This window comes from Tachyglossus aculeatus, chromosome 1, assembly GCF_015852505.1.
Source record: "Tachyglossus aculeatus isolate mTacAcu1 chromosome 1, mTacAcu1.pri, whole genome shotgun sequence".
Lineage (NCBI taxonomy): Eukaryota > Metazoa > Chordata > Mammalia > Monotremata > Tachyglossidae > Tachyglossus > Tachyglossus aculeatus.
Window position 1 is genome coordinate 135,503,669 of NC_052066.1, and position 19,064 is coordinate 135,522,732.

Sequence of the window (19,064 nt, forward strand, 5' to 3'; positions counted from 1 at the left end):
ACAATAATAATCATACCAATGGTGTTTGTTAAGTGCTACTACGTGCCAAGTGTTGGGGTAAATGCAATATAATCAGTTTGGACACAGTCTCTTAGCCATATGGGGCTCAAAGTCTAAAGAGGAAGGAGAGCAGCTATTTTAATCCCCTGTAACAGGTGAGGAAACTGAGGTACAGAGAACTTCAGCAACTTGCCCAAGGTCACACAGCAGGTAAGTGGCGGAGCTGGGATTAGAACCTAAGTCTGACTCCCAGTCCTGCTCTATTTCCATGAGTCCATACCAAAACACTGAAACAGCTAAAGTTCATATTTTCCAGTGACTATTTTTGACCCAGAAGAGGAAGGCTTCCACTGAAGTCAGGCTTCTCGCAATCAGGGCACATGGCCCAAGGCACAGACAGGCTGTAGCCCAGGCTACCTACCAGGGATGGCAGGTAGTTGCCAACTAGATTCCTCCACCAAGTGTAGAGCAAGGACAGAAACAAAATCCTGAATGCCCTGAGAATGTGTGCGTGCCCTTATACAGATACTATGCTTAGTACTTTAGACAACCAAAAGCTCCTGGAGGGTAGTGATCTTGTCTTTCACTCTGATTTACTCTCCCCAGTGCTTACCACAGTGCTCTGTAAACAGTAGACTCAATCAACCAATCACTTAATGGTATTACTGAGTGCTTACTTTACAGAGAGAAGTGCTTGTGAGAGTACAACAATGAGCCCAAAAGCAGCATAGCCTAATGGATAGAGCACATGTCAGGGAGCCAAAAGGACCTGGGTTCTAATCCTGACTCTGCAGCTTGTCTTTTGGGTGACCTAGGGGAAGTCACTTAACTTCTCTGTGCCTCAACTACCTCAGCTGTAAAATGGGGATTAAGATTGTGAACCCCATATGGGACAGCGACTGTGTCCAACCTGATTGGCATATATCCACCCCAGTGCTTAGTACAAGGCCTAGCACTTTTAAGTGCTTAAAAATATTAAGAATATTATTATTATAACGAATTTTAAAGGGTTAGACAGATATTAACATAAATAAATAATTTATAGATATACATAAGTGCTGTGGGGCTGAGGATGAGGTGATTACCAAATACTCAAAGGGCACAGATTCAAGTATATGGACAAGGGAGTTGGGGAAAAGACGGTTTAATCAGGGGAGGCCCCTTGGAGGATGTGTGACCTTGGGTTTTAAAGGTGGGGAGAATGGTGGTCTGGCATATGTGAACAGGGAAAGAGTTCCAGGCCAGAGGGAAGATGTGGGAAAGGGGTCGGTGGTGCAATTGATGAAACTGGGGCACAGACTGTGCTAGAGGAGCCAAGTGTGAGGGCTGGGTTGTTGTAGATCAGTGAGGGAAGGTAGGAGTGGCAAGCTAATTAAGTGCTTTAAAGCCAATGGTAAATCAATAAATATCAATAAAAATACAAAATATAATGGAAACAATATCAATAAATACCATTGATTGACAGCACAGGTCCACCAGGCGAATGGGTGAGGAGAACAGAGGGCAGCAAGATACCCAAGTAGTAACTTGCACTTCCTAAGCGCTTAGTACAGTGCTCTGCACACAGTAAGCGCTCAATAAATACAATTGATTGATTGACTGATTACTCAATTGTGCACTATGGCTTGGTGGAAAAGTTCTCATCCTAGTTCTGCCAGCTCTACCTCTGGCCTGCTGTGTGACACTGGGCAAGCACTTATCCCTATTTTGCAGATGAGAAAATTGAGGCACAGAGAGCTTAAGGTACCTGCTCTCCCTACTTCTTAATGGAGAAGTAGGATGGATCCTGATGGATCCCAGGACTTTAGAACACTGATTTGGTACAGGTGCAAATGCTTAATAACTACCAAAACTAGGACATATACAAGTGTTGCTTTCTCTTTCTACTGATGTTTATAGATTTTTCTGATGGTGAAAGCTAGAGGAAAAATATGGTAATGGCAGCTCTACCATAGTAGAGGCTGTCACCTCCCCTAAAATGGAGAGGTTCCTAGGTTTGAGATCTGGTTCCCCCTCCTAGGTACTGTTTTTAATGTGATCAATAATCATTACTGATGAATATTAATCAATATTAACAGCCCCTGCCAATTTTACTCTGATGTCAAACCCTTCACAATCCCTGCAGGATTCTTCCCCTCTGGTCTGGTGAAAGCCACTTCCTGTTTGGGGCCACGTTGACATCACCAGCCAGCTGGAGAAATGCAGGTCACAACACTTTTAATTAGATCCATGAGAAGGATGCCCTCGGCTGCCCGGAGGCTCATTATCACTTGGCTCCAGCTGCATTCATATGACAGAACAGATTATTTCCAAAACTGAGTGAAGCAATGCCGCTCGTCCCGCATAGCTTTTGGGCAGCCAGTGACAAACCTCTGATAACCACAGAGATTGCCCAACCAATTGACAACAACCACCAGCCCACACGGACCTTTTTCCTCTGCTTTAAAAAAACGATAAACAAAACAAAACAAAACAAAAAAGGGCAGGGAGCAAGAAATTCTGCTCCTGTGACATCCCCTCCTTTGGCTAGCTGGCCAGTTCCTGCAGGACAGCACGAGAAGGAGCTCCTCAGGAAGGTCCAAACTACAGGGACAAAAGTTCTGATTGGTCAGAGGGCGAGACCAAGGACACAGAACTGACAAAGGGTTTGCTAACTTGAAAGCAAGAATGATTAACCAAGAAGAATTAAGAAAAGCCTTTTGTACTGTAATCTTCAAGTGTTGCCAACCAAAACTGTACGGTAAGAATAACACGGCTGCGAGTTGTGTAAAGGGGTCCAGATTTTTCCGATTCCCAGAAAGCAGTCGGCCTCAGACGGACACACAATAGAGTAATGGAGGTGGTGAGCAATCCTATACTGACGTCCAAACAGCGAACACTGTGGTGATTCCAGGAAACCTTCTAGCTGGGGAACAACAAGCTGTCATAGGGGAAAAGAAGAAAAGCTAGGAAAAAATAAAAATTATCGGGACCATTAAATACTTTACATGGTACAAATACGCCCCTATAATTGGACCAACTTGTAAAACTCTTCTCCCTTCCTCTGAGTCAGAGATAATCTCAGAATTTAAAGTGATTAGATTTTCTATAATTCTTCATGAGCACTAATAATTTGGTATTGTTAAGGACTTACTATGTACACAGCACTATGCTGAACACTTAGGAAGATACAATCAGATCAAATGCAATCTCCATGCCACATTGGTCTCACAATGTAAAGGGGAGGGGCAACAGGCATTTAATCCCTATTTTCCAGATGAGGAAATTGAAGGTTAGAGAAGCAGGGGTTTAGCAGATAGAGCACGAGCCTGGGAGTCAGAAGGATCTGGGCTCTAATCCCAGCTCTGCCACCTCTGTTGTGTGACCTTGGGCAAGTCACTTACCTTCTCTGTGCCTGCCTCAGTTGCCTCATCTGTAAAATGGGGAATAAGACTTTGAAGCCCAGAGGGACATGGACTGTGTCCAATCTGATTAGCTCTATTTATCCTGAAACTTAGTACAGTGGCTGGCACATATTAAGCCCTTAAATACCATTTTTTAAAAAAGCTAAATGATTTGCCCTAGATCACACAGAGGGCAAGGAGCAGAGCTGGGATTACAGTCCAGGTTTCCTGACTTCCCATGTGTGCTCTTTCCACTAGACCATGAGTAGGAGGGGCTTCCTGAGAAATAGAACCAAGTTTTCAACCTAATGCTTGTAAAGGACAGAGGCACACTGGTGAGTGAGTCTCAGTTTCTCTCTCTCTCTCTCTCTTTCTCCCTCCCTACCCCTCCCAACCCCTGACCTCCACCCCCAGGCATGCTAAGCCCAAAGCCAAATAAAAGTCCGAGTCCCACTAGAGTTTCCTGGCATAAGCCTTTGAGAGCTTGTCTATGGAACCAAGTGAGGTCAGTAATGACAGAGGGGCAGTGACCATGGCTGCCTCACCTGCTTCTTTCACTACATCTGTAATCTCCTAGAGGGCGGGGTCCATGGTACTATCTCTGGTGTGTTCTCCCAAGTGCTTAGTACAGGGCTCCTTGCATTAAATTCTACTGATTAATTGATTAGCTTCATTCCTCTTCCTGTTGCTGTTCAGCTCCCTGAATTTTCAATGTCCCTTAGGCCTTCTGGTTCATGGCCAGTCCAAGTGGCTCCCTATATGCCTGTCTCTCCAGACTGTAAGATCATTATGGACAGGGAATGTGTCTGCTTATTCTCCTGTATTGTAATTTCCCAAGCACTTGGAATGGTGTTGTGCACACAGAAAGTGCTCAATAACTACCACTGATGGATAATGTGGAAAGAATGGGCTCTTTTACAGAGGGACCACTTTTCCCTCCCCACTTCCTCCTATAGGGTTTCATCACACCATAATGGTGCAACCACTTTCTGACATGGGATTGTTTCATCTCACGGATCCAGACTGGAGAAAATAATGCTTAGCAACCTTTAGCATCCTTCTATTAACTTCCTTCACCTTAAAAGTACTCACTCCTAGATGAATAAAAGGAGTCTTGTGCCATTCCAGTCACAATTTGCTTTTCTGATTGAGCCTCTGCTGCACCCAACTTTTGCAGATGTAAAACACTCCTCAGAACACATCCCTCCCTTCTTGAAAAATCTCCCAAAATGTCCCCACTGCTCCTCATATAAACCACTCACTCATTCCCGCACCCCATCAGCAGCCTCTTCAGCTTTCATTCTTTCCGACTCTCCCCAGTTTACGTTCATCCCTCCTCCCAAAATGAGGGGTAGGATAGTCAAGCGAGGAATAACTGATGACAAACCTTTAACCTAGTCCATGTTCCAACAGGCCTAGCAGAGCCAGTTCTGCTCTGGCACATATTTTCGCTATGCAGTTTGGGTAGAATGTTATTGATGAATTAGAGAACGTTCTTTTCCTAATCTACATCTGTCTGGAGGGAGGGAGGGAGGGAGGGAGAGGGAGGGAGGGAGGGAGAGAGAGAGAGAGAGAGAGAGAGAGAGAGAGAGAGAGAGAGAGAGAGAGAGAGAGATCTACAAATCAACTCAAGTAGATGCCGTGTAAGAAGAAACGGCTGTGTGCAAACACGTGACATCTGTCAAGGTTTGCGTACCTTAATGCAATTTTTTCCAGAGTGAGGTACTAAATTCAAGAGCCCAACTACTGCTTTGTAGGAAAACAAATGGTACAGTGCAGCACCCACAGCAGTGGCTCAATAAATACAGTCGATGATGATGATAATGAGTTAGGTGGTTAGCTAGGAAGGGAAGGGGAAGAGTGCAAACTGGGGAGCAAATGAAACAGCAGGCCATTGGTGGTTTCAAAGAAGGGAAAGGTGTTCTGAATGGGGTTTTACGAAGATCATCAGAGCAACTCATCATAGGAGAGACTGCAAAGGATCAGTAAGGAGACTGATGCAATAGTCCAAGCAAGTACCACGGGTGGCTAATGGGATATGACAAGGAAAGGTGCCTTTATTACCTACTGTACACTTAGCAATTTATATCTGACTGTCATTCCCAAGTAGACCGTAATATCTTTCACCTCAAGGGCAGAAACAATGCCTTACTTCTGCTGTGGTAAGCACCCAGTACAGTGCCCTTCACACAGTATGTACTCCATAAATGTCATGTGATTGTTGTATCCTCCCAAGCTTTAGAAGAGTGCTGTGAAGGGATCTTGTCTAACAACTTTATTGTACTTCCCTAACTGCTTAGCACAATACTCTGCACAAAGTAAACACTCAAAGACTATTGTTTATACGTGCTCAATTGCGGCTGTTGATGATGATGAGGTGGAGGAGGAGGAGGAAGAAAATTGATTTGGAAAATATGTCAAGGATTTTTGTTGTTGTTGTTTTTAAATCATCACACCCATCAGAAGGTAACACATTACTCCACCCCCAAGCTCTGTTTCAGCATCTAACAGACCTCTAATGTCAGCTCCCACATCAAGCTCCACACAATTTCAAAATTAAACACTGGCTTAACTTCATCAATTCCTGTTTGGTTATTCATCTGAGATAGAAAGCTTATCATTGAGCCAAAGTACTAATTCCTTTTAAATCAAATGACTGCCACTTCGTCATGGCATAGAAAGCTGGATTTTTTGTGTGTGCGTGTGGGTTTTGTTTGTGGCATTTGTTGAGTTTCTTATTCCTTTTCCCCCCCAAAATACTCATATAAATTATATGGCCACACCCACCTGCCTGTGAATGTTAGTGGCTCTTTCTTCATACATTTAGGTTGTTTCAGCAATTCCAAGAACCCGGGTCTACAGCACAATCCACTCTGGGCTAGAAATAAAGAAGGATTTCTATCTCCTTGATTTCATCCCGTGACTTGTGAGAGAGAATGGTTGGATTCTACCTGCAGGGCTGGTTGAGCCCCAAAGTGGCTTTCTGATTCACCAGGAATGGGAATTTGACTTTTCACAATCAATACTGGAATGCCCGGCTCAGTAACGACTGCTATTAGTCCCTGTTGAATGTATTCCCACTGAGAAGACTTTGGTTCTCAAGCCCAAGCATCACTCAGATACCTCAGGCAGCAGCATAAACTACTGTGTCAGCATAAACTCCTAGTAGGCTAAAGGGGAATACAGGATCCAGCTTCCCTCCATGTTTCTTTTTGTTTGTTTTTCATGGTATTTGTTAAGCGCTTACTAAGTGGCAGGCACTGAACTAAGCCCTGGGGGAGACACAAATTAATCAGGTTGGACACAGTCCCTGTCCCACATACAGCTTACAGTCTTAACACCCATTTTATAGATGAGGTGACAGAAGAGTTAAATACCATAATTAAAAAAGAAAAAAGTTAAGCACTTACTATGTGCCAGGCACTGTACTAAGCACTGGGGTAGAGGAAAGCGAATCAGACTGGATACAGTCCCTGTCTCACATGGGGCTCAGTGTTAATCTCAATTTTACAGATGAAATAACTGATGCTCAGAGAGTTAAGTAGCTTGCCCAAGGTCACACTATAGACAAATGGCACAGCTGGGATTAGAATTTAGGTTCTTCTGACTCCCAGACCCATGGTCTATCCTCTAGGCTAAGCTGCTTCTTTTAGACCTCACTGTTTCTCTATGGGCTCCAGGCTCCAATAGGGGCAAAATATTGGATAAATTATCAGTCCACCCTCCCTCTTCCCAACTTTTCAAACAAAACACAGACACTGGAGTCTACTGGGATATTAGGGAAGTGGGGCAGAGTTGGGGGAAATGGGTTAGGGAGCGGAAAGAGGAAGAACTGAACTACCCTGCTCAAACCAGAAGCCAGGTCTACCTGGATTCTCCTGTCACCATGGTTTGGGTACCAGGACACCCTTAAAGCACCATGTAATTAGGAGATTTTCCAGAGTGAACCGTCAATGCCTCTTTCAACTAAGCATCTGCCAGCAAGATCAGTTATCTGATCAACTCCTGCTGTGTGGCCTTGGGCAAGTCACTTCCCTGTGCCTCAGATATATCAGCTGAAAAATGGGGATTAAAACTGTGAGTCTCATGCAGGACAGGGGCTCTGTTGAATGCAATTTGCTTATATCCACCCCAGTGCTTAGTAACAGTGCCTGACACATAGTAAGCGCTTAAATACAATAATTATCATTATTATTGGAAACAAAAAACCAGAATTCTTTGAGTCTGTGAGAAAAATAAGGCCACTCCACTTCAGGATTACCAGGTTTAGGAAGTACTTTGGGGGTTGAATGTACTGTGAATAATTATTATAATTATTTTTATGGCATTTATTAAGCACCTAGTATGTGCTAAACACGGGTAAGATAGACTGTAATGATGCAATCTCTGTCCCACAGTCTACCTTATCCATATTTTAGAGATGAGGAAAGTGAGGCCCAGAGAGATTAAGTGACTTGCTCCAGGTCACACAATAGGTCAGCGGCAGAGCTGAGACTAACTCAGGTCTCCTGACTCCCAGTCAGTCCTGTGCTCTATTCAACAAGCAGTGCTGCCTCTCAGGTTTCCTGGCATTCATGAGTATGTGAGTTCCTGTAAGCAGCTTCCTTAGAAAAGACCTGTGCGGTTTCCCACAGACAGAGCAGAGCTCTTCTTGGGCCGGAATCCAGGCCAATTATCCCCGGCCACAGGAAAGTGTTTTCACCATCAAAACAATTTATTGAGCGCATAAACACGTACCATGTGGTACTAGGCTCCTGAGAATACACATTAGAAACGTGAATTACAAACAGATTGTCTGGAAATGTGAATTACAAGCAGACAGTGCTAAACCCACAAGGTGCTTTAGGGGACAGAGGAGAAAGTTAAATCAACAATTAAAGATAAAAGATCAACAGTTAAACAAGCACCAGCTCCTGCTGGAGGAATAATGTGATCTCCTCTTCCCCAACCCTAGCAAACCCTATATCAGCCACCTTCCTCCATCACTCTCCCTCCACACTAGGGAGCTTGGAGCCTAAACCTCCCTTTTCCTCTGTTCCTCCTCCCCTCCCCATCACCCCGACTCACTTCCTCTGCTCTACAGCACTTAAAATATTATTTTATTTATTTTATTAATGTTGTGTATACAGTTATAATTCTATTTATTTACATTGATGATATTGATGCCTATTTACTTGTTTTGATGTTGGTCTCCCCCCTTCTAGACTGTGAGCCCATTGTTGGGCAGGGATAGTCTCTGCTGCTGAATTGTACTTCTGAATTGTACTTTCCAAGCGCTTAGTACAGTGCTCTGCACATAGTAAGTGCTCAATAAATACAGCTGAATGAATGAATGAGCCATGAATGGAAGGTAGAGCTGAAATGTTTTAAGAAGGGGCAACACAACACGAACTATTTCTTTGGACAAGAGATGCCCACCATCCTATGAGTATCACTATGACTCTGAGAAAGGCAGGTGAAAACTCTAAGATGATCATCTTTATTCCTTTGATCTCGGCCAAATAGCGGAGTTGGCATTAAATGTGTGGAAGAATATGTGCTGGCTACTTCGTGCGATCACTTTCATTGACATGATTTAATTTGGGGTTGAGGATGACAAATCTATTTGAGAATGACAAATTAAATGGAGGTGGGAGTTGGAGGGAGGAAACAGATAAAAGCAATGGTTGCCTGGTTGAGGTGGAGGTGATGCTGATTTGTTCACTTACTACTATTTATCATGTGCCTCTATGAAGGAGGGCTCACTGGTCATATCTGCACTTTCCTACAGAGCTGATTTTTGTGTTCAGGAAGAAAGGGAAGTTACCTTTTTTCTTTTTATTCCACCCAATAGAAAAGAGTATCCTCTTTAGAATTCTAACAGCCAGGAAATCTATTCGTTAAAGCACGGTACACTTTAGTAAGACAGGTTTAAGACATGCTGTTTGAACACAAAGTGTTTTCGAATAATGTTCATTAAAATAACATTTAATGGCACGCAACAGAGCAAGCATTTAGACATCAAAATGAATCTAATTCAGGGCTCACCATTTCTGGATATGTCGAGCTCCACCAACTGCATGAAGTTTGCTATTTCAGGAGGAAGTCGCTGAATTTCATTATCGCTAAGTCCAAGTTTCCGTAATTTTACTAGTTGGAAAAATGGCTGAAAGACAAAACAGTCCTCCATAAGTGTTAAGCTACATTTATACCACTGCCTTCTTGATTGCACTGTCATTTTAAAGAGGCAGACAGATGCTTGCAATGAATTTTCACCAAATTTTCACGGCTGACAAAGAACGCTGGTTAGTTCTTTGCATTCAGAGCCCTACTGCATTGCAAGGAGGTGAATGAAAAACGCCCAAAGGGTATCCAGAAGCCCACACCACCACAAATGCTAAATTCTGGACTATGCTTTGCAGATGGAACCCTATAAACTGGGCCAGATTAACTCGAAGGCTTCAGGGGCTAAAGCTGCAGACCCAGGAGTAAGATGGTGCAACAAGGACGGACCCAAAGAGCCCCGAGCCACTGACAAAATGTGTGCCACCTCAGATGGCAGCTGCGAGCCTCCTGAACCTACCAACGTGGCTGGTGCTTGGGACAATACTAAAATGGCGCCTGAACTCAAACTCATCAAGATGACCTCTGCACATACACAACATCAGAGGAGGGGGGGATGGCGATGGAGTTGATCTGCAGCCTCTGCTGACTGACCCATTCCTCCTGCTGATGGGACACATGCACGGGAGCCATCTTCAATTTCAGAACCACTGATGAAGCTGGAGGAGGGGAGCAGAGGGAAGGGCGGGGGAGCAGATGGAAAGGTGGGGAAGGGAGGCCATACGAGGGGCACACTCAAGGCTCAGCTTCGATACCCGGGTGCTCGCCTGGCTCTCTCCCCAGCCCCTGGACACCCACCAATCACATACAGTCCTTGGGATCTGGCAGTCCACAGCCAGCAGCCTGTGGTCTGTCTAAGCCCGAGCAGGTGATGCAGTGGGCTCTGAGGGGATGTGTCCTCTAAGGGACCTGCCCCATTGGGAGGCCAGGGGCAGGTGGCCTGCAAAGAGAGCCTGACTGCCCTCCAAAGCCATTAGATCAGGTATAGCTAAGATATGCCACTCTGCCTTCCTTCTCCACCCCAGGTCCCGGGGACAGCAGGGAGGTCCCGGATGTGTGAGGAATGAGAAGGGGTAGGAACAACAGTCTTGGCTTTTGCCAGCGAGGCGCTCCCGGGCCGTGCCTTTCCTTCTGCCCGGTCCTCATAGCCAGGGTTGGGTCAGTGTCTCTGCTGCAGTGAGAGTTTGCCAGCGAGAGATGTTCAGAGCTGGGTCCGGATTCCCGCTGGTGAGAATCAAGTCGAAACCCAAGCCTTCCCCTTCCCCCTCTGAGCAGTTCCTGCTCCCCTCAGGAGCCTCTAACCAAACAGCAGAAGCGTTCCTCTCCACCTGCAGTCGGGGGGAGTTGGGGGAGATGGAGAATATCTGTATAAGCCAGGGAAAGCAGCATGTAGATCTGGCAGGCAAGCTGGAAGTGTCCTGCTGCCCAGCCCTGAGGGTCACCCCCATCTGGGCTCATGCCTGAAGTTCCAGAGAGACACAAGGAAGGGGAGAAGAGGGTTGGGGGTGGCAGTGAAGAGGCTTTGGCTACAGGTTCACAGTGAAGAGGGAGGAAGAGCGCAGCCCGCACAGCATAGCCATAATTGATTCATTCATTCATTCATTCAGTTGTATTTACTGAGTACTTACAGTGTGCAGAGCACTGTACTAAACACTTGGGAGAGTAAAATACAACAATAAAATAGATATATTTCCTACCCACGAGTTTACAGTCTAGAGAATGGTATGTGACACGTGGGGGCCACCCTGCAAAACTGAATATCCCCAAGGCCCAATGTGGGGAGGAGCTTAATTGGGCAAAACCCAACATGATGTGTGAAAGCATCAAGTAGGCATGAGCTGAAGACAATTAAAAAATGTTGGAACATCTCTTTATGCCATGAAAGCATGTCCTCTGCCCAGTCTACTTAGAACTTTCCATTCCGGCTCACCTCAGTTTGCCATTCATCCATCAATGGGCTTGCCTACTGCTGTGCGTTCTTCACAAATGTCCATTCAGGCAAGCTGTGTTGCAACAGGTATTGCTTCACTGCTGATTATAATGGCTACATTCCTCCAGTTAGTAATCCTGTTTTGCCTTTTCAAATTAAATAAGGCAGGTTATGGATGATGAAACTGCTCAAGAAAGTGGAGGGGCTGTCCCTAGCAGGCCTAAGTCTATGACGCGAGCCTGACCGTAACTACATAATCTTGCAATGTGATTTGGCATTAAATGCCAGAGTGGACCCCACAATAACTGCCAGGACCCCAAAGTGCCCGAGAGCTTTTTGGTCTTCTACTTGTCAATCAACATTCTGCAGAAGAGTCTGCATCCTAACAGAAAAATTTGGATGGCGTTGATGCGCTCATTCATTTTCTCTTTCATTTACTGGTATTTACTGACCTGTTTCTGGTTGGGAGAGAACAAGGAATCTAAAATCTAAAGCTCCATAAGCTGACTTTGAAACTGGATGTTTGCAATCCTAACCCTTAAGTAATTGTGGTAGTAAAAATTAAACATGAAAAGGAGCATTTTTCTTGGAAAATGTATGTTGAGGACAGTGGTCGGTGGTGATTTAAAAAAATATAGAACTCCACACAACAGGGAATAGGACATCTTATTTTCATATGAAAAAAATAATTGAAACAGCCTGAACCTCTCTAAGCTATTACAGGAGATGCCCAATCATCCTTCCTAAGAGTGCCAACTTAAAAGAAAAAAAAGTGAATTATTGTGTTTTTTATGAGCATATTTTAAGAGCAAATGAATCTAAGCATATGCTGCACATTGCTCCAGTTACTCCCAAATGAAGCTTGGTGAGTGTCCAAAATGATGAATGCTCCTCAGACATGTGTGATTTTTATGACTGAAAAGTTTACATTCAAAAGTCCAAATAAGATCCCTTTTAGAAGCCTGTCCCATTAGGCAGTATAAAAACCACTCAAAGACAGCCACATATCTAAATGACTGTGCCCAAACCAATTGTTCAGTCTGACAGTTTCATAACACGTCAATGTGTTTACTCTAACATGAATGCTGCCTTTGTTTCTGAGGAAGTGCAGTAAGGCACAAGTACAAGAGAACATCTCCAATCCCACAGTCCTGGGTCACATTCGGAACCGACAACTGTTAGCTGACAGATGAAATCCGGTCAGTGGAGATTTCAGATTGGAAAAAACAGGGACAAGTCTAATTACTACAAACAGGTGGTGGATGATCAAACTCCACACCTGAAATTCCACTGTAATAACAATGGTGGTATTTGTTTAGTGTTTACTATGTGCCAAGCACAGGATTAAGTAGAGAGATAGATAAAAGATAATCAGGCAAGACATAGTCCTGGCTCCACATGGTGCTCACAGTCTAAGTAGGAAAGGAGGCAAGGTATTGAATGCCCAATTTTTTTTCCTTAGATACTGTCCCAAGGTGACCCTGGGGTATGGGCCATCTCAAGGTCAAATGCTATCTCATGACCACCTGAGCTGGCAGGCGGAACTCGGAAGTGAGGGTGGGATACCGCCGCCACAACCAAAATGGCTAGATTGACAGCCCAAGCCGGGAATACAGAAGGTGTCCCTCACCCCCGTGCCAATCAAATTAGGTATGGAGGAGGGGGGAGGGCAGAGATTGGATAAACTGAGGCCGGAAGCTGGAATGGCCTAGGAGCACAGGTGATAAATACCTGTCGCTTCTGACCTTCTGGGGGCAGAACACCAAGACACACAGCAGCAGGAGGAACAGCCGCAGCAGCGGCCCACGTGTCTTTCTCTGCCCAGAAGGCCAGACGCCCGCTCTGCAACCAAAACCAACACACTGAGGAAAGAGCCACGGGAGGGGTGAGTGTCTCACTGAACATTCACAGGTGGGACCCAGGTGCCCCACTGAGGATGGGGAACATAAGTGGATTCCTCCCATGTAGGGAGAGCACATGGTGAGAGCTAGCTGCCCACCACGTGCACGGTTAATGTAATGGATTCCTCCCATGTGGGAAAGTAATTGGATTTATCCCGAGTGGGGAGTGCACATGGTTGAGAGCTGGCCGCCTCACCCCACACGCAAGTAACATATGATTGTGTTCCTCCCATTAGGGAAGCTCTAATATTACTAATTGATTACATTCCTCCCAAAAGGGAAGTTCAATCCATTGCACCTAAACAATTAAATAATTCATTTCACCTTGCGGAATAAATTTTATGTAAAACTCAGGCTTTCCGTCCCCAGCCTCTCTCTCTCTTGCCACGCCGATTACTGAATGAACCCGTCCCTGGACGACAGGTGACAGATACAGAAAATGAGGCACAGAAAAGTCAAGTGACTTGCCCATGGTCACAGAGCAGGCAGCGACAGGACAACGATTAGAATCTAGGCCTGGGCTCTTTCCACTAAGCCATGCTTCTTAGGAAATGGAACAAATGTAGGATGTCATTTTTGACACCTCTGTTCAAATTCAATTGCACATTTCATCACATACTGAGCTAGTCTCAAAAACTGACAGAAAATATTTAGATAAAATACCCTAGGCATTAAAAAAAATCCAATTTACCACATTCTACAAAGCATAGGACTTTCTTCCCTCCATGACAAAATCTAAATCACCCAATATAATAAAAACAGCCATGACTCACAAAGAAAGCCTTGCTGGGGCCTTCATTCCATTTTGAAGGCTGCCCCTTTAAAAACTGAACTGTCCAAATACACAACTCTCTTTTCCACACAGGTTTCCCCCTTTTTCCTTTCCCCTAGACTGTGAGCTCCAGGTGGGACGGGGACTGTGTCCGATTTATTTTGTATCTTCCACTAGTGCTTAGCACAGTGCTCGGCACACAATAAGTGTTAAACTAATACCACCAATGTTATCATTATTCCTTTCTCCATAAGGCCCACTTGTTTTCCAGACTACAGCCCACTGTGAATAATAATTGAGGTATTTGTTAGACACTATGTGCCAACCACTGGACTATGAGAAACAGCATGACCTAGTGGATAGAGCACAGACCTCGGTGTCCAAAGGACCTGGGACCTAATCCTAGCTCTGCAAGTTATCTGCTGTGTGACCTAGGGCAAGTGACTTAAGTTCTCTGTGTCTCAGTTACCTCATCTGTAAAATGGGGATTAACACTGTGAGCCTCATGTGAGATATGGACTGTGTCCACTCAGATTATCTTGTATCTACCCCAGTGCTTAGTACAGTGCTTGGCATGTAGTTAGCACTTAAATATCATTTTTTTAAAAAACTATTCACTGGAGTACATACAAGATCATCAGACTGGACATAGTCTCTTTCCCACATGGGACTCACAGTCGAAGAAGGAGAAAGAACAGGTATTTAATTCCCATTTAACAGATGAGGAAACTGTCACAAAGAAAGAGGAGCAGGGAGAAGGAGGAGGGAAAGTGGAAGCAGCATGGCATAGTGGATAGAGCATGGGCCTGGGAGTCAGAAGGTCAGGGGTTCTAATCCCAGTTCCACCACTCGTCTGCTATGTGACCTTGGTTAAGTTACTTCACTTCTCTGTGCCTCATTTACCTCAACTGTAAAATGGGGAATGAGACTGTCAGCCCTACACGGGACAGGGATTGTGTCCACCGTGACTTGCTTGTATTCACCCCAGAGCTTAGAACAGTGTGTGGCACACAATAAGTGTTTAACGAACACATAATTATTATAATTATTAGGCCCCTGTAAGTGGCTGCTGACGTCATGGCTACCGGGGCTGCTCTGGAGAACCGCTGCTGGACAGTCACCGTTTCCTCATAGGAAACCAACACAGCCTCCCTGAAAACTTGAATCTTTTTTCCTCTATCAGCTTCCCAAAAGGGAAATATTTATCTTTCCTCCCTTTGTCTTCTGTCACGGTAGCAAAAGGAACAATTGTTTTAGTTGTCTGGAAAAGGCTGCCAGTCTCCATCAGGACAGTTGTGGTGCTGAAACCACAAAGCACCGTCCTGCCTGCCTCCAGCTCCAGCTACACCAGGCCCCATAATGATATGTTGGCCCAGTGGATTCTATGTGACACAATTACACGGAGGTGGATGGCAAATCACTGGGATTCCAAAAACACTATGTGCCATGGCGCCTTACGTCCACCCCTGCTTCTTTGTGTGGCAAGTCAGTTTTTTTTTCCCCTTTCTAAATTTGACAAAATACTTAAGTCTATTTCAGCCCAGATCTTCCTCCTCCTAACAGCGCTGGGTTGTTGGCACTAGATCTGGGATGTTTTCTCTGATAAAGCAAATGAGGCTGGAGAACCCAGACCGCTATGATCCAATGGAACAAGGAACGCTGAGTCTCGGGAGCCCTGATCATCCCAAATTAGCTGTGTGGCCCTTGCCCTGCCAGGCCCTAGCCTTCTTGGTGCTTGAAAAAGTCCCAACAACCCAAAGGGCAGCACCTTTCCGAAAAGGGTCTCGCTCAAAGTAACAAGAAAGTGTGGCAAAGACTACTTATTATTTTAAATCTGAAAAGAACTGAAATATAATGTAAGATCCCAGAATACACTGTGAAAGGCGGTTTCAGGATTAAAATCACAACTCCTGAAAGCTGGGAAGAAAACCAAGACCAGAACTGAAACACCCTTGCTAGGATACTGCCTGGAGAAAAAATGAGAAATGACACACAGGGCTTTGCAACAGATTTGCAAAGAGCACAGAAAGAGAAGCAGAAAATAATTCTTGGGCTGGGTGGGACTTTGAAAGGTCAACTTGTCCAGCTCTCTGCCTCTAAGCCAAGAAATGATCATACCATGAGTCCAGATCTCAAGAGAAGGGAATTCCATTACCTTTCTGGCTAGTATTTCCCAACAGAATGGATTCCCTTCTCGTTCCCTTCCAGCTTAGAGATGGGTACTTTGGGAGAAAAATAATAATAATAATGGTATTTGTTAAGCACTTACTATGTGCTAGTCACTGTACTAAGTGCTGGAGTGGACACAAGCAAATTAGGGTTGACATAGTTCCTGTTCCACATGGAGCTCAGTTTCAATCCCCATTTTAAAGATGAGGTAACTGAGGCCTACAGAAGTGAAGTGATTTGCCCAAGGTCACACAGCAGACAAATGGCAGAGCCAGTATTAGAACCCATGGCCTTCTGACTCCCAGGCCCATGCTCTATCCACTGTGCCATGCTGCTTCTCCAACAGAAGAATGGCGAGAGAGGAGGAAAAAAAGAAAGCAAGATTGGCTAACAGACTCAGAACTGGAAATGAGAACAATACTTACACGGAAAGTGAATCTCCACTCCCTTAAAGCACTCCAATTTTATTTAAGGCAAACCAGTAAGCAAGTAGATTAACCTCATCCTCCCCCTAGAAAAGCAAGCACAAAGCATATATCCAGAGGGAAGTGAAATTCTGCTAGTGGCGCAAGCATAAGGGAATCAGAAATAGAGAGATCTTGGTGGAGCAGGGCCAAAGAGGAGTGGCAGAGTGAGGAGAGGAAAGAAAAAAAAGAAGAGTGGAAATGGTGGGGAGTGCAAGAGGAAAATGAGAAGATGGGAAATGGAGAAGGCAAGAGAGAGAGGGAAAGAGGAAATGCAGAATATGGAGAGAAGAGGAGGGGGAAGAAAAATAAAGGACAGGAAGGAAGGCAACAGGAAAGGTGGAGATGGGGGTGGGGGTCTTTTCCTCCCTCTTCTCCTCTGCAGGGGTCAGCAGTCACTCTGCCATAGCCTTCCTGCCCTGTCGAGGTAACTTCCATCAACTACCCGCCAGCCCCCGCCCCCAACCTGCAGACACAGCAAGGCACAGCAAAATGGGCCCTTTTGGGCCACACATGGAAGCTTCTGGCACAGCCAGATGAAGTGCTTACACCCAAGAGAAACTTCACTTCAGTGGCTGCTCTGGGTAGAGGTATCTGTGTCTCAACCTTAATCTAAAATGGTATCCTTGATGGGCACCTCCCTTCCCCCTAACACACAACCTGTGTGGTGGCAGAACAGAATCCCCCAGAGCAAGAGGCCTGGTCACCTTCCATAAGCCCCTCCGGCTGAAATGCACCGATCTTTAAGAAAACAGTTAGGGATGGTTCCGTTGGGGGTTAGAAAAAATATGAAAGTGAAAAATGCTAATCATAGTCCCAGCCTTACCATAATTAAATTTCAGGCAACTCAACTCCCCTTCAGGAAATGAAAAGGGCTGGAAACCAAACCAGCATGCGCTGCTTAGCAGAAAGCAAACGCAGCGAAGAACTGAATGGCACGCTGGGAAATGGGATTAAACAAGCACCAGGGCTTTTAAAAAACACACCAATGGGATAGGGGCTACAGAAAAAACAAAGGAAAATGTGCTCAAAAATTGCACCGAATAATTTTGAAAGGAAAAAGCCTAGTTCTTGACATTTCTTCAATGGTAATTAAGAAAAAATGATCACAACCAACAATGATAGGCTTGTCATCAGATGATAAAAATTAAAATGAAATATCTGCCAGCACACATTCATAGAAAAAGTAAATACAGAATTTACTTTGTTTTTACTTGGCACAAAGCAGACTGAATGCAGTATTCTATTCCTGGATCTGGGGAAAGCCCAATTAAATTGATCAATTATTGAGCACTTACTTTACGCAGAGTAATGTACTAAATGCTTGGGAGAATATAATAGAATTAGTAGGCACCACTCTCTTTTCAAAAAAATTTACAATCTAGTGGGGGAGACAGACACTAAAATAAATTACAGGTAGGGAGAAGCAACAATGGTTAAAGACATGTTTATAAATGCTGTCGGGGAGTACCCAAGTGCTTAATCATTTCACTTGCAAAGTTTTTGCTAATTACAGGATTCTACATATATGAACAGCAAGATGATCGAATGTTATTTTCTAAGACTTCAGGAAAGCAGCTGTGAGAACATTCAATAATTGAACCTGCAGTAAGTCTTTTTCCTAATTAGGCTGTGTAGGGCTATAGTTACTTGTATTAAAATCAACTGAGATTAATTTTAAAGGGACACTGATAAATATGACTCTATTAAGGCAGAGAAGGATGTCTTCCCAAGCCAATATGACAATATTTCTTGCCTAATGATTTAGAAGTGCAAGAAAGCAGCTGATAGTGAACTTTTCAGGTAATTCTTAATCAATAAATGCTGTCATCTATTGGGTTTTTTTAATATGGCATTTAAGCACTTACTATGTGCCAGGCATTGTACTAAGTGCCAGGGTAGATACAAGATAATCAGCTTGGACACAGTCCATGTCCCACATGGGGCTCACAGTTTAAGTGAGAACAGTAATCTTCATTTTATGGATGAGAGAACTGCGGCACACAGATGTGAAGCAACTTGCCTGAGATCACACAGCAGACAAGTAGCTGAGCTGGGATGAGAACTCAGGTCCCCTGATTCCCAGGCCTTTGCTCTTTCCGCTAGGCCAAGCTGCTTCTCAGTAAAGTCGAGGACTCTCCCAAGGGCCTAGGGATGAAAGAAAGCAAGCCAGGCAAAGGAGTACAAAGTGCACCATTTGGGGAAAGCTGCTAACTAACATATCCAGAAAGAGAGCTGGAATGCTAGAAAGGATTGAAAGCAAGCAGTGGGAGATGCTAAACTCCTAATGCAGTATGATAAAAACAGTTTTGGCAATTTTTAAGCTGAGTCAGACTACACAGA

At 44.6% G+C, this 19,064-nt stretch overlaps 1 protein-coding gene across 1 annotated transcript in view; it reads right to left on the bottom strand.

The window, feature by feature from the left end:
* LRRC1 (leucine rich repeat containing 1) overlaps positions 1-19,064 on the bottom strand; it is a 169,653-nt gene that overhangs the window by 96,068 nt on the left and 54,521 nt on the right. Inside the window, exon 2 of the mRNA XM_038750569.1 lies at positions 9,411-9,528. Coding sequence (XP_038606497.1) covers positions 9,411-9,528 — 118 coding nt within the window. The remainder of the gene's footprint in view (positions 1-9,410; positions 9,529-19,064) is intronic.